General features: G+C 44.8%; 1 protein-coding gene across 1 annotated transcript; it reads right to left on the reverse strand.

Annotated features, from left to right (window-relative positions):
* Window positions 1–7,685: 7,685 nt before the first annotated feature.
* Window positions 7,686–10,377, reverse strand: LOC148148256 (uncharacterized). The gene is made up of 2 exons (XM_087993932.1): window positions 10,370–10,377; window positions 7,686–8,556 (listed from the first exon to the last, which is right to left on the reverse strand). The coding sequence occupies exons 1-2, from the start codon at window positions 10,375–10,377 to the stop codon at window positions 7,686–7,688; spliced, it is 879 nt and encodes a 292-aa protein (XP_087850058.1).
* Window positions 10,378–16,263: the final 5,886 nt, after the last annotated feature.

Genomic DNA, 16,263 nt, shown 5'->3' on the forward strand with positions numbered 1-16,263 from the left:
TTGTGAAAGCAAATCTTAGCAGGACTTATACACTTAATGGTAAGGTCCTAGGGAGTGTTGCTGAACAAAGAGACCTTGGAGTGCAGGTTCATAGCTCCTTGAAAGTGGAATCGCAGGTAAATAGGATAGTGAAGAAGGCGTTTGGTATGCTTTCCTTTATTGGTCAGAGTATTGAGTACAGAAGTTGGGAGGTCATGTTGCGGCTGTACAGGACATTGGTTAGGCCACTGTTGGAATATTGCATGCAATTGTGGTCTCCTTCCTATCGGAAAGATGTTGTGAAACTTGAAAGGGTTCAGAAAGGATTTACAAGGATGTTCCAGGGTTGGAGGATCTGAGCTACAGGGAGAGACTGAACAAGCCGGGGCTGTTTTCCCTGGAGCGTTGGAAGCTGAGGGGTGACCTTATAGAGGTTGACAAAATTATGAGGGGCATAGATAGGATAAATAGACAAAGTCTTTTCCCTGGGGTGAGGGAGTTCAGAACTAGAGGGCATAGGTTTAAGGTAAGAGGGGAAAGATATAAAAGACACCTAAGGGGCAACTTTTTCATGCAGTGTGGTACGTGTATGGAATGAGCTTCCAGAGGATGTGGTAGAGGCTGGTACAATTGCAACATTTTAAAGGCATTTGGATGGGTATATGAATAGGAAGGGTTTGGAGGGATATGGGCCGGGTGCTGGCAGGTGGGACTAGATTGGATTGGGATATCTGGTCAGCATGGACGGGTTGGACCGAAGGGTCTGTTTCCATGCTGTACATCTCTGTGACTCTATGACTCTATGCCTGTGGATCAGAATCTGGTGGGACTAAGTCTCATGCAATGACCTCCACTCATGATCTGAGAGAGCAACGCAGTACAGAGGTGTACTACACTGTTGGATATGCTGTCCTTCAGATAAAATAGCACTATGCCAGATTGTCAGCCAACAATCTTTCCTCAGATACAGCAATGCCAATACAGCAGCTAGGCATTCCTATCTTTACTAATACCAGAGACCTTACCACAAATCCTTCAATTCTTATTTTGCATTGAAAGTACACTGTGCTGAATTATTTTTTACGCAGTCCTGGAACATGTATTTACTATTACTTGTGACATCAGCACAATACTTCATTGTCCTTGGTCCTGATCTGTTTCAAGAAATGTAAGCATCAGCACAATTCTATTGTCTCATTATTTTATTTAGTAAACTTATTAACAAATTATTGTGGTGTGACTGACAAAGGGTCAAGACACATGTAATTTTAAATTGCACCATGGTGGATTAGAAATACAAAATCTTTCTAGGAAAATGATCATAGGCTGGTTTTCTATGCACAATGTTTAGATATTAAACTGGAGAGGGTTCAGAAAAGATTTACCAGGATATTGCTGGGAATTGACCCAAGTCACCTCTGATTTCTCATTATGCTGGAAATGAAGCTTGAATGTTCTCACACCATTAATAAGGTAGTAAATTAGCTAATACTCATTTGTTTTTGCTAGAAATAAATTTGTGAAACACCTCATTTTTGCCTAAACTCTTGCAGACAAAACATTCACATTATTCACAATCTTCAGTCAGAAGTGCCAGTTGGATGATCCATCTCGGCTTCCTCTAGTGGTCCCCAGCATTACAGATCCCAGTCTTTAGCAAATTCAATTCACTCCACTTGATAAACAAGAAATGGTTGGAGACATCGGATACTGCAAAGACCATGGGTCCTGTCAAAATTCCAGCAATAGTACTGCTCCAGAACCTACCGTACCCCTAGCCAAGCTGTTCCAGTACAGTTACAACACTGGCATCTACCAGACAATGTGGAACATTGCCCAGGTATGTCCTGTACATAAAAAGCTGGACAAATCCAACCCAGCCAATTACTGCCCCATCAGTGCACTCTTGACCATCAGTAAAGTGATGGAAGGTGTCATCAACAGTGCTATCAAGCAGCAGGTGCTCAGCAATAACCTGCTCACTGATGCTCAGATTGGGATCTGCCAGTGCCACTCAGCTCCTGACCTCATTACAGCCTTTGTTCAAACGTAAACAAAAAAGCTGAATTCCAGAGGTGAGAGAAAGTGACAGCCCTTGACATCAATAGCACATTCAACTACATGTGGTATCGAGAAGCCGTAGCAAAACTGGAATAAATGAGTATCAGGGGGCAAACTCTTCACTGGTTAGAGTCATACCTAACACAAAGGAAGATGGTCATGGATGTTTGAGGTCAGTTATCTCAGCTCCAGGACAAGTCTGCAGGGGCTCCCCAGGATAGTATCTTTGGCCAACCATCTTCAGCTCCTTCATCAATGAGCCTCCCTCAATCATAAGGTCAAAAGTGAGGATGTTTGCTAATAATTGCACAATGTTCCTCAGATACTGAAGCAGTCCAGTTCAAATGGAGCAAGAGGTGGATAATATCCAGGCTTGGGCTGACAAGTGGCAAGTAACATTCATGCCACACAAATGCCAGGCTATGACCATCACCAATAAGAAGCAATCTAACCACCACCCTTTGACACTCAGCGCTGTTACCATCATTGAATCCCCCACTGTCCACATTCTGGGGGTTATCATTGACCAGAAATTTAACTGGACTCACTACATAAGCATAGTAGCTATAAGAGCAGGTCAGAGGCTGGGAATACTGCAGGAAATAACTTACTTCCTGACACCCCAAAGCCTGTCCGCCATCTACAAGCCACAAGTCAGGAGTGTGTTGGAATACTCCCCACTTGCCTGGATGAGTGCAGCCCCAACCACAATCAGGAAGCTTGACACCATTCAGAACAAACCAGCTCCCTTGATTCACACTACCTCCACAAGCATCCATTCCCTCTGCCACTAATGTTCAGTAGCAGCAGTGTGTACTATGTACAAGATGCACTGCAGAAATTCACCAAAGATCCTCAGACAACACCTTCCAAATCCAATACCACCTCCATCTAGAAGGATATAGGCAGCAGGTAAATGGGCATACCACCACCTGCAAGTTCCCCTCCAAGCCACTCACCATTCTGACTTGTAAATATATCACTGTTCCTTCACTCTCAATTGGGAAAGATCCTGGAATTTCCTCCCTAATGGCATTGTGGGTCAACGCACAGCAGGTGGCCCACAGCAGTTCAAAATGGCAGCTCACCACCACATTCTCAAGGGCAATTAAGGATAAGTAATAAACCCTGGCCAGCCAGTGACACCCATGTTCCACAAATAATTAAATTCCAAGCATTTCCTCATCTATCCTTTCCTCTACAATCCTCCTGCTTCCTTTACAATCGGCTAAATTTATTACCTTTCCCTTGGGTGAGTTTGGAGGCAGGATTGCATTGAATTGGGCTAGAGGTAGGGAGTCTGTCACTTTCCCACATCCAACCCAATGGAGTTTGAGGCATGAAAGACTCAGGGCTGGTCTTACCTGGTTATAGGAAATGACATGGCTGTGGAGTGAGTGTGTCTTGGAGGAAGGAAAGATTTTGACTATGGTGCGCTGGCTATCGTGCTGTAAGGCAGTCTGATCTTTTGTTTACTGAGAAGGTTGTTCCTTTTTATGCTGTAACTCACTGATCAAGGATGAAAAAACTGCACAGAGGCTGGTATCCTGTCACTAAATCACTCTTTATTTACATATGTGCATGAGTTCGCACCAGCCAGCTCCTTGACTTAGGAGACCTTCTGACACTCCTGTTTATATCTGTCAGCCAGGGCTCCCTGACTGGCCCAGGTGAACAACCCCAATAAAGAATCTCATAGTTAATGGGATCCACCTGGCCCTCATTCCAATCATACACGGAGCTCACACTTGAGTTTTTCTTCGGCTCAGTGGTAGCATTCCTACCCAAGTCCTAGCCCCAACTGAAGTCCAGATCACTGAGGGGTAGGATGAATAGACTGCTGCATTGATGGAAGTGCCAGATCTCAGACACAACAATAAACTGAGGACTCAACTACCCTTTTCATTGGTGTAAATTTCATATCCTCTGGACATCTTTAAATAGCTTTTCAGACAATAGCAGGTTTTTGGAGTGTCGCCACTATTATGATTGAAGGGAGGCTTGCAATCAATTTATGTGTAAGATACTTGTGAACAGTATTGAGATAAATGACCGAATAATCAGTTTTAATGGTATCACTTGAAGGATGGACACTGACCAATACATTATCTGCTTTTCTTCAAATTGCGCAATGGAATCATTCATGTACTATCCATCTCAGACAACATCGAGACAGTACTCACTTCATTCTGCACTTAATTCTCGATTTCAATGGCACTTGAGTCCAGGTGCCATGGTTGGTAGATCTGCTTCTGACTGCAGAGCGAGAGTTCTATTGCTCTGCCAAGGCTCAGTCAATTTGAAAATAAAGCTTGTCTATAGTTTTGTGATTAAACATCACCATGACTCTGACTGCTGTGATTCATGGCATAAAAATTCTTTTTAATCTTCAGACTTCAAACACAGAACTATTTCAGTGGTGTATATTATCTGACTCCATTTGATCTTTAGTGAATTCTGTATAAAATCTCCCTGTGTCCAGCATTAGAAACACACATGGAATTCAGCCATACCTAGATTAGTATGTCAATTGAAATTGAATTGAATTGAATTAGCTTTATTGTAATATTTGTCCAAAATAAAGCCTCTAACTTCAATGGTGCAAATATCTTAGCGATCCTTCATTGCCTGAGAGAAATTCAATAATACCTGGTCAAAAGAAAGTCTATGAATAATTATAGAACATAGAACAGTACAGCACAGAACAGGCCCTTCAGCCCACAATATTGTGCCGACCATTGATCCTTATGTGAGGTAAACCTAATGTACGAACTCTCAAATTTCTGTGACCATATGCATGTCCAGTAGTCTCTTAAATATCCCCAATGACCTCACTTCCACAACTGTTGCTGGCAACGCATTCCATGCTCTCACAATTCCCTGCACAAAGAACTCGCCTCTAACGTCCCCTCTATACTTTCCGCCAAACAGCTTAAAACTATGACCCCTCGTGTTAACAATTTCTGTCCTGAGAAAAAGTTTCTGGCTATCAACTCTATCTATGCCTCTCATTATCTTGTATACCTCAATTAGATCCCGCCTCTTCCTTCTTTTTGCCAATGAAAAAAGTCCGAGCTCAGTCAACCTCTCTTCATAAGATAAGTCCTCCATTCCCGGCAGCATCCTGGTAAACCTCCTCTGAACCCTCTCCAAAGCATCCACATCTTTCTTATAATAAGGCGACCAGAACTGGACACAGTATTCCAAGTGCGGTCTAACCAAAGTTTTATAGATCTCACGACTCTTAAACTCAATCCCCCTGTTAATGAAAGCCAAAATACCATATGCTTTCTTAACAACCCTGTCCACCTGGGTGGCAATTTTAAGGGATCTATGTACCTGCACACCAAGATCCTGCTGTTCCTCCACACTGCTAAGAATCCTGACTTTAATCCTGTACTCAACTTTCAAGTTCGACCTTCCAAAATGCATCACCTCACATTTATCCAGGTTGAACTCCATCTGCCACCTCTCAGCCCATCTCTGCATCCTGTCAATGTCCCGCTGCAGCCTACAACAGTCCTCTATATTGTCAATGACACCTCCAACCTTTGTGTCATCTGCTAACTTGCTAACCCATCCTTCAATCTCCTCATCTAAGTCATTAATAAAAATTACAAAGAGTAGAGGCCCAAGAACAGAGCCCTGTGGAACACCACTCACCACTGACTTCCAGGCAGAATATTTTCCTTCCACTGCCACTCGCTGTCTTCTGTCGACTAGCCAATTCTGTATTCAGACAGCTAAACTTCCCTGTATCCCATTCCTCCTGACCTTCTGAACAAGCCTACCATGGGGAACCTTATCAAATGCCTTACTGAAGTCCATATACACAACATCCACTGCTCGAACCTCATCAACTTGTCTCAAAGAACGCAATAAGATTTGTGAGGCATGACCTGCCCCTCACAAAGCCGTGCTGACTGCCTTTAATCAAGCCATGCTCTTCCAGATGGTCATAAATCCTATCCCTCAGAATCCTTTCTAACACCTTGCAGATGACACATGTGAGACATACTGGTCTATAATTGCCGGGGATTTCCCTATTTCCTTTCTTGAAGAGAGGAATTACATTTGCCTCCCTCCAGTCCTCCGGTACGACTCCGATGGAAAGCAAGGATGCAAAGATCTTCGCAAGCAGCGAAGCAATCACATTTCTCACTTCCCAAAGCAGCCGAGGACAAATCTGGTCTGGCCCTGCCGACTTGTCAATCTTAATGTTTGTCAAAACTTTCAACACATCAGCTTCCTCAATCTCTATCCATTCCAGCATGCTTACCTGCTCCTCAATGGTTTCATTCACTACAAGGTCCTTTTCTTTAGTAAAGACAGAAGCAAAAAAACTCATTTAGGGTTTCCCCTACCTCCTCAGACTCTATACACAAGTTCCCTGTGCTATCCCTGATCGACCCTACTCTTGCTTTGATCATTCTCTTATTCCTTACATACGTTTAAAATGCCTTTGGATTCTCCTTAATCCTTCCTGCCAAGCCTTTTTCGTGCTCCCTCCTAGCTCTCCTCAGAGCATTTTTGAGCTCCTTCCTCGCCTGCCTGTGATCCTCTAGAGCTGAGCAAGACCCTTGCTTCCTCCGCCTTACGTAAGCTGCCTTCTTTCTTTTGACGAGAAGCTCCTCCGCTCTCGTCATCGAAGGTTCCTTTATCTTACCCCTTCTTGCCTGTCTCAGAGGAACACATTTATGCATCACTCACAATAACTATTCCTTAAACAGTCTCCACATGTCTATAGTGCCCTTTCCATGGAACAATTGCTCCCAGTCCATGCTTCCCAACTCACGTCTGATAGCATCATAGTTTCCTTTTCCCCAATTAAATATCCTCCCATTGTGCCTGCTTCTCTCCTTCTCCATAGCTATGTAGAATGTGAGGCAGTTGTGGTCACTATCCCCAAAATGCTCTCCCACCGCAAGATCTGACACCTGCCCCGGCTCATTGCTGAGCACCAAATCCAAAATGGCCTCTCCCCTTGTCGGCCTGTCAACGTACTGAGTTAGGAAACCCTCCTGAACACACCTTACAAAAACAGCTCCTTCCAAACCATCTGCTTGAAGGAGGTTCCAATCAATATTGGGAAAGTTAAAGTCACCCATTACAACGACCCTGCTACATTCACACTTTTCCAAAATCTGCCGACCTATGCTTTCTTCAATCTCCCTGCTGCTATTGGGGGGCCTGTAGTAAACCCGTAATGAGGTGACTGCTCCTTTACTGATCCTAATTTCCACCCATACTGACTCGGTAGGCAGATCTTCCTAGACAATGGAAGCTTCTGTAGCTGTGATACCCTCTCTGATTAGTAGTGCTACACCCCCTCCTCTTTTCCCCCCTCCCTATTCTTTTTAAATGCTCTAAACCCTGGAACATCCAGCAACCATTCCTGCCCCTGAGAAACCCACGTCTCTGTTATGGCCACAACATCATAGCACCAGGTACTGATCCATGCTCTAAGTTAATCACTTTTATTCCTGATACTCCTTGCATTAAAGCAAACACACTTTAACTGATCCCCTGGTTCTTTCCCAGGAAATTCCTTCCCACTGGCTGCGCTACCTCTTGCTATTGCCTCATCTCCATCAACTCTCACCACCGGTATATAGCTCAGGTTCCCACCCTCCTGCCATACTAGTTTAAACCTCCTGAACAACTCGAGCAAATCTTCCACCCAGAACATTGGTCCCTTTCCAGTTCAGATGCAACCCGTCCTTCATGTACAGGTCCCACCTTCCCCAGAAGACATCCCAATTATCTACATATCTGAAGCCCTCCCTCCTACACCAGCCACGCAGCCACGTGTTAAGCTGCGCCCGCTCCCTGTTCCTCACCTCGCTATCTCGTGGCACCGGTAGTAAACCCGAGAACACTACTCTGTTCGTCCTGCTCTGCAGCTTCCAACCTAACTCCCTGAAATCACTTTTTATATCCTCAATACTTTTCCTGGCTATATCATTGGTGCCAATATGCAACACGATTTCTGGCTGTTCACCCTCCCCTTTCAGAATCTTATACACCCGATCGGAGACGTCCCGGACCCTGGCACCAGGGAGGCAACAAACCTTCCGGGAAAACCAATCCTGACCACAAAATCTCCTGTCAATTTTCCTAACAATCGAGTCTCCTACCACTAGCGCTTTTCTATTCTGCCCCCTTCCCTTCTGGGCCACAGTGTCAGGCTCAGCGCCAGAGAACTGACCACTATGGCTTTCCTCTGGTAGGTCATCCCCCCTAGCAGTGTCCAAAATGATATACTTATTGCTGAGGGGAATGTCCACAGGGGATCTCTGCACTGTCTGTCTGTCCTGTTTCCTCCCCTTGACTGTAACCCATCCATCCTTATTCTGAGCCTCAGGAGTGACCAACTGCCGGTAACGCCTCACAATTACCCCCTCAGCCTCCCGAATGATCCGCAATTCATCCAGCTCCAGCTCCAATTCCCTAACACAGTTTTCAAGGAGCTGGAGTTGGGTGCACTTCCCGCAGATGTAGCCAGTGGAGAAGTACCTTCAGGAAGAGGGTAAAAGTAGGGAATTGATTAGGTTCAACTCTCCACAGGCATTAGCTGGGTGCACAGTTCCATCTTGAGCACTGGCACCCGACTTTCAGTGAGTCATCGTCTCCATCCTGGCATCCCTCCAGAGAGAGCGCTGACACTGTGCCATGCGTTGTCTTTGGTCCTGACGGGCTGTGGCTAGGACACTGGCGTGCAAGTGTCTGTCCCTATCCAGCACAGCCTGAGTGCACTGGGTCTGGCTCTCCATGGTAGCTCCCAGCCTGGCCATAGGGTGCTCCTACCTTACCCATCTCTCATTCACTCTCTGTGCTGTGCTCAGCCTCTGAGATCACACCGAGCACGGCTGCGGACTCCCCCAGCTATCACCATCGGAGCTGGTGGTGGTGGGATGGGGAGAGGGGGAGGGGGTGGTATCAGAGGGAGCCTTGCTGAAGCTTCCTCCGAGGAATCGTTTCCTCCTGGTGGATGGTTGTGCCCAGAAGCAGAGAAAAGACAGGAGGAATGTTACCAGTGGTTCGAAAGGATGTTTCCTGCAGGACATCCTGGTTAAAGTTAAAAATCACACAACACCAGGTCATAGTCCAACAGGTTCAATTGGAAGCACTGGCTTTCAGAACATTGCTCCTTCATCAGGTAATCATGGTGCAGGACAATATCACACAGAATTTATCGCAAAACATTACAGTGTCATGCAACTGAAATGAAATGTTGAACAAATCCGGATTCCTGGTTAGATTCCCTACAGTACGGAAACAGGCCATTCAGCCCAAAATGTCCACACCATCCCATTCCCCTACATTTAGCCCTGACTAATGCACCTATCATTATGGACAATTTAGCTTGGCCAATTCTCCTGACCTGCACATCTTTGGGCTGTGGGATGAAATTTAAGCACCCAGAGGAAACCCACACAGACACGGGGAGAACGTGCAAACTCCACACAGACAGTCGCCCAAGGCAGGAATTGAACCCAGGTCCCAGTAGAGGTGAGGCAGCAGTGCTAATCACTGAGCCACCATGCCACCCCATAAGTTAAGTTTTTCATCTTTTAGAATGGGTTGCAGGTTTCGGTTCATTAATATATAAATCCCAGAATTTCTTTTAAGTCACATTTTTGAGATAACTTAAAGTTTTATAAAAATAGATGACATCTCAGCTCAGACAATGCGTTAAAGGTGTGAGGTTAGAGTCTATCTGTATCCCAATCTTGAGTCAGACTGGTTCTATTTCCAAATAGCATTTATACATTATTACATGGATTGACTGCCTGCAGGCTCTGTATCTTTTGAGCAAAATAGAACATATCCGCAAGTGTAATTCTGCAAATAAAAATTCACTCTATAGACTTATATGTGTGTGTGTGTATGTGCATGAGAGAGAGAGTGTATAGTGTAGTGGGGTCACCTACCTGAGCTGAGAGTCACCTTTTTTTAATAAAACCTTAAGTTATCTCGAGAATGTGACTTAAAAGAAGTTCTCGGATTCACATATTAATGAACCGAAACCTGCAACCCATTCTAAAACATGAAAGATTTAATAATCCAGGTTTGTTCAATATATCATTTCAGTTTCATCACACTGTGATCTTTTGCTATAAATTCTGTGTCTTTTGATCTTAGACTCCACAACCACCTGATGAAGGAGCAGCGCTCCGAAAGCCAGTGCTTCCAAATAAACCTGTGGACTATAACCTGGTGCTATGTGATTTTTAACTTTGTCCACCCCAGTACAACACTGGCTCCTCCACATCATGGCTACCCTGGTTAGAGTCAGCATTGCAGTTCAACAATGAGTGGTACTTACCTGGACATAGATGTTTGAACAGCAACCTCACCTCTCCCCCGCAACCCACCCCCCCCACCCCAAAGAAATGATCCCTGCGAAGGTGAGGATTCTGTCCTTGTAGGAGGTTTGGATATGGATATATGGAAAGACCCCCATACCCTCCAATCTACCTGTCATCTCTCCATCCAGTTATAGGAAGTCTTCACCTTCAATGACAGTAAGGATTCCTATGTGTAAGATGCAAGTGTTTGTTTGTTAGCACATATGGAAGCAATGTCTTGAGGTATGCTGAGGGAGAGATGGAGAAGTCAGGACACAGGGTGCACAGGATTCATGGCGTGGGAAATTGGGGGTCAGGTGAGTGAGTGTGGGTAGGTGGTTTCATCAGTTCTGAGGAAGGGTCACTCGACCCAAAATGTGAACTCTGATTTCTCTCCACAGATGCTGCCAGACCTGCTGAGCTTTTCCAGCAATTTCTATTTTTGTCTTTGATTTACAGCATCAGCCGGTCTTTTGATTTTTACTTAGGATTTTTAAAATATTGTGTCATGGGATGTGAACATCGCTGGCTGGCCAGGATTTACTGCCCGTCCTTAGCTGCCTTTGTGAAGGTGGTGGTGAGCTATCTGTTTGAACTGTTACACTCCACGTCCTGTAGGAAGACCCACAAGAGGAGGGAAGGACTTCCAGAATTTATGAACGAGTGACAGTGATGGGGAGTAACTTGGAGAACTTGTGGGTGGTGGTGGTGGTATCTGCTGCCTTTGTCCTTCTAGATGGAAGTGGCCATGGGTTTTGAAGGTGTCTGAGGATCTTTGGTGAATATCTGCAATGCACCTTGCAGATAGTACACATTGCTGCTAGTGAGCGTTGCTGTTGGAGGAAATGAATGTTTGTGAATGTGGTGTCAATTAACCATGCTGCTTTGTCCTGGACGGTATCAAGTCTCTTGAATATTGTTGGAGCTACACCCATCCAGGCAAGAGGGGGGTGTTATTGCATCACACTTCTGACTTGAACCTTGTAGATGATGGGTAGGGTCAAGAGTGTGGTGCGGGAAAAGGCAGTAATGAGGTAAGGAGCTGAGTGGCCCTGGCAGAACCCAAACTGGGCATCACTGAGCAGGTTATTGCTGAGCAGGTGCTGCTTGATAGCACCGTTGATGACACCTTCCATTACTTTACCTTCCGTTAATAGACTGATGGGGCTGTAATTGGCTGGGTTGGATTTTATGTACACGACATACTGGGGCAATTTTCCACATTATCAGGAAGATGCCAGTAACTTTACTGGAACAGCTTGGCTAGGGGAGCGGAAAATTCTGGAGAACAAGTCTTCCGTACTATTGTTGGAATATTGTCAGGACCCCTAGCCTTCGCAGTACCCTATGTTTCCACCTATTTCTTGATATCATGTGGAGTGAATTGAATTGACTGAAGACTGTGATCTGTTATGTTTTGGATCACATGAAGAGGCTGAGATGGATGATGCAATTAGTACTTCTGGCTAAAGTTTGTTGCAAATGTTTTAGCCCTGTCTTTTGCAAGGATGTTTGAACAGAAGAGGCCTCAGGGCCTGGACGTTGATGGCAGGTGGGTGGATTGGCAGAGAGAAGAGTGTGGCACTGACATTGGAAGAGTGGAGAAGACCATGGACTTTGTTTCTGCATTGCAAGCAAGTCCTCCACTCCCTGGAGACTCTACTGACCCAGGCAGCGTAATCTCATTGTGCGACCCTCTCTGATGATCCTCCAGGAAAAGAGCACCTCTTCACTGCTTCAGCCTGGCCACCAGGACTTCCATATTCATCTCAGAGAAACATGGTGCCATCCTACTCTTCACCCTCAACTGTCCTCACTGCTTGCAGGACCAAGCAGGGCAGCTGCCAAATGCCAGTGTTGCTCCATGTGAGCAGCAGGCATTCAACAATAGTGTGGACATTAGGAATGATGGTCTGTGGGTAGATATCGGGCAGCAAGGTGGCTCAGTGGTTAGCACTGCTGCCTCACAGCACCAGGGTCCCAGGTTCAATTCGGACAACTGTCTATGTGGAGTTTGCACATTCTCACCGTGTCTGCGTGGGTTTCTTCCGGGTACTTCGGTTTCCTCCCACAGTCCAAAGATGTTAGATGAATTGGCCATGCTAAATTCCCCCTAGTGTTAGGTGCATTAGTGAGAGGGAAGTGGGACTGGGTGGGTTACTCTTCGGAGGGTTGGTGTGGACTTGTTGGGTTGAAGGGCCTGTTTCCACACTGTAGAGAATCTAATCGAATCTAATTTAATATCCATGATTCCTTCCAGTGCATGATAAAATGGCTTAGAAATCAAATGTGACAAATGGCACAGGGATGGGAACAGCAATGAGTGCAGTCTGGTAAGATCCAGTGCGAATATTCACTCAGCTTCCTGGTAAGAATCTCTCCACCCAACTCGTTGTAAGTTGTAATTAGCCAAAAAAACCTATAAGATCCCCGCTTAACACGTTCCCTTGGAATGGGCTGTTACAGCATTGTCAACGACTTTATTGCTAGTTGACTGGCCACAGTCATTAAATTTATTCTTCAATACTTCAATAAATTCATGGCTTCATTTGTCCTGAATTTCTGGTTTAACCTACTAAACAGTATACCACTGATTCTGATGATTAGAATTGACATTTGAGGGAAAGTTTGGGGATCTAAAAACCAATATTAGGCCATCAAATCCTGCTGGTTCTTTCATTTTCACTCAAAAACTAATGAATCCAATTTCATGGTAAGTTAGAGCAATTTCTAAGGACTGTATAAGAAATGCAAGGAAATATCTTGTCTTCACAAAGGATCTTTCACAACATCAAGATTTTGAGATTCAAGAACCAGCACCCAGTTGCTTTGTTCATGTGAAATATATGTTCAACAAAAACTGCTTATATTTTCACTTTCACATTAGATTGGGAATGCATATGCACACAAGATTATGAAACTATATGAACACACACTCAAGACTGGAGTCTAGGTTAAGGGAAAGCTGAAAAGTTCTAAACATTAAAGTGATAGGACAATGCATTCAAATGTGAAAGAACTTCAAGATCAAGAGTTGTTTTTGAATTGCACCTTGGAGTAGGGTAGACTTTAACCCAGACCTACAAGCTCAGAAGTAGGGATACTACCACAGCACTATAAGAGACCCTTTGCATTTGGTATTTCCAGGCAGGCTCCCATTCAGGTATGAATCAACTTAGTTTCAGAAATCAGACAAGATTGGGTGTTTTGGTTGGAACAAATTCCAGTGCATCCATCGTACATTAATGATTCCCTGAAAGGGCGTCTTCTGTCTGAGATACTCTGCCCCTGGTGTCAATGATCTACTAGCCTGGTTCATTGTCGTTGAGACCAACTACACAACTATACGATCGTCATTCAGGGAGGTTAAACCAGCTGCTCAGGAAGTTGTAGGCAATGCTAATCCTGTACAGACATGTAAATGCAATGCTGCACATTCCCCCTTCATGTTGTTTGATTAATTAAATTGAACTGGAATCCAGGGCTAGGGAGTGATGTGAGTTGCTTCAACATAATTCTTTGAAATTTGCATAACAGGTAGACAGAGTGGTTAAGAAGGTGCCTAGCACACTTGCCTTCATTGTTCAGCCCTTTGAGTATAGGAGTTGGGAAGGCACATTGAGATTGTACAGGATGTTGGTGAGGCCTGTTTGAAGCACAGTGTGCACTTCTGGCCACCCTGTTATAAGAAGGATAGTATTAAACTGAAGAAGGTGTAGGAAAGGTTTGGTGCCAAGAATGGAGGGTTTGAGATGTAAATATAGGTTGGAAAGAATGGAACTTTTTCAATGAAGTGTATGAAGTTGCAGGGTGACCATATTGAGGCTTATAAAATCATGAGAGGCACAGATAATGTGATTAACAAGGGCCTTTTCCCTTGGGTGGGGAAATTCAAAACTAAGGGGCACATTTTTAAGGTGAGAAGAGAAAAATTTAAAAAGGACATGGAGGACAATGCTTCTACACAGAGAGTTGTTTGTGTGTGGAATGAACTGCCAGAGAAACTGATGGATGCAGGTACAGTTACAACATTTACAACACATATGGATAAGTTCATGAATAGCAAAGGTTTGGGGGATAAGGGCTAAATCCAGGCAGGAGGAACTAGTTTAGTTTAGGAACATCGTTGGCATGGACTATTTGAACCAAAGGGTCTGTTTCTATGCTGTATGACTCTATGTTTCTATAAGAGTTGCAAGTTGAAAGAGTGATATTAGATGTTGTGGATAGGCTGAAGTGGTCTCCAAATGTATGTTGAATGTTGATGCAGCTGTTTGTAGAGACTATTTCATCATTGTGCCCTTTGTGTGTTTGAAGCACGTTCACCAAAGAGGAATAAGTCTTAAATGCAGAAAATCGATGAGTTTTAAGGTTTGAAAGAGGGGGTAAATCCAATGGCAATCTATCCACCCCCTACCTTTCCACCGCCCCCACCTGTTTCCCCAGCGACTCACACAGCATTTGGTCAAGATTAGAGTGGTGCTGGAAAGCTCAGCAGGTCAGGTAGCAACTGAGGAGCAGGAAAATCGATGTTTCGGGCAAAAGCCCTTCATCAGGCAACATTGGGTGATCCACCCACCATGGGGCAGGATTTAATGAGTCGAGGGAGAGCTTCAAATGAAGAGTTCTGCCTGGCAGGTGTCTTGCTGCATGGGTTGTTGCTGGCTCGGGTGAGGAGCCTTCCTTAACAAGCGCCTGGGCCCTGTTGAGAGCCCCCAAGATGTTATCCCTTCCCCACCTTTGGTCTCCCAGGACCGCCATGACCCTCCATGGCCCCTCAACAGTCCCACTATGGAGCACAGCAAGTGGTCTAGGTGCTTCACAAGCCTCTATCCAGCACTGAATGCCTTGTCAAGCCCCAAATGTAGGGGCTGGCTGTGGCCATTCCCCTTGGCAGTGCTGCTAGTACTGCAGAAATGCCCACCTTTGATTGGCTGGATCTCTGTGTTCCTGGCCTTGAGGCAACTTGTAAACTTTGTTTTTTCTATACTCATGTCTGTACATGTGCCAATCAAGATCATTCCAATTCTAATTCTAAAAAGACTCACCTCTGGTCGATTAAAGGGCAATTGGCCCTGACATGGGTGTGAGATAGCCATTCCTCTGCTAGCTGGGGTTCACACCTTACCAACATTTTAGCTGAAGGCTACAGGAAGGTCCGGGTGTGGGGAGGCTGATAGAGACCCTGTCACAAACTCCAAACTTAATGAATGAGTGAATAACCACCAACAACGTTTCTCATCCACAGTGTTTGCCTTCCACATTAGTGTTTACACATTCTCTCCATTATTAGTTTCCTTTTGTTTGCAATGTCAACAGTCCGATCAGATGTAAATCCGGTCAGAGGTTCATAAGAAGAATCTGCTTAGACAGGTCTGATTCGAGACAACATCATTCTTTTGGCACGTACATAGGTAACCTGTATCGTCTTGTTTGCCATGATTTCGAGTTAACTGCACCAACCAGTTTAGCTCTTTCCTATCTGGTTTATTATATGCTCACAGCCCACCAGCTCACTGATATCCTGTTGACCCCATTCCCAGCTGCCCCCCGCTCCACCCACAAAAACCTCCACCACATTCACGCCTTTTTGCTTCTAACATCTTCACTCCAACAGCACAGCCGGTGGGTTATAGACAGGTTAAATGAAAAGAGAAACATAGCAGATGTAACATAATCTGAGAAAATGTTAGGTTATACACTTTAGCAGGTAGTATGTAGGAGCTGAATATTATTGCAATGGAGAAAGATGTAGAAAGCTGCAGCGCAGAGGAATTTTAGAGTCCTCGACAATAAAGCTTGCATCCAAGTGTGGCAAGAAATGGGAAACACAGATGGAATGCTTTATTTCAAAGGGAATGGTGTTTAAAAG

Source organism: Chiloscyllium plagiosum, unplaced genomic scaffold (genome assembly GCF_037043375.1).
Source record: "Chiloscyllium plagiosum isolate Xiang-an unplaced genomic scaffold, Cpla_swu_hap1 HiC_scaffold_13, whole genome shotgun sequence".
NCBI lineage: Eukaryota > Metazoa > Chordata > Chondrichthyes > Orectolobiformes > Hemiscylliidae > Chiloscyllium > Chiloscyllium plagiosum.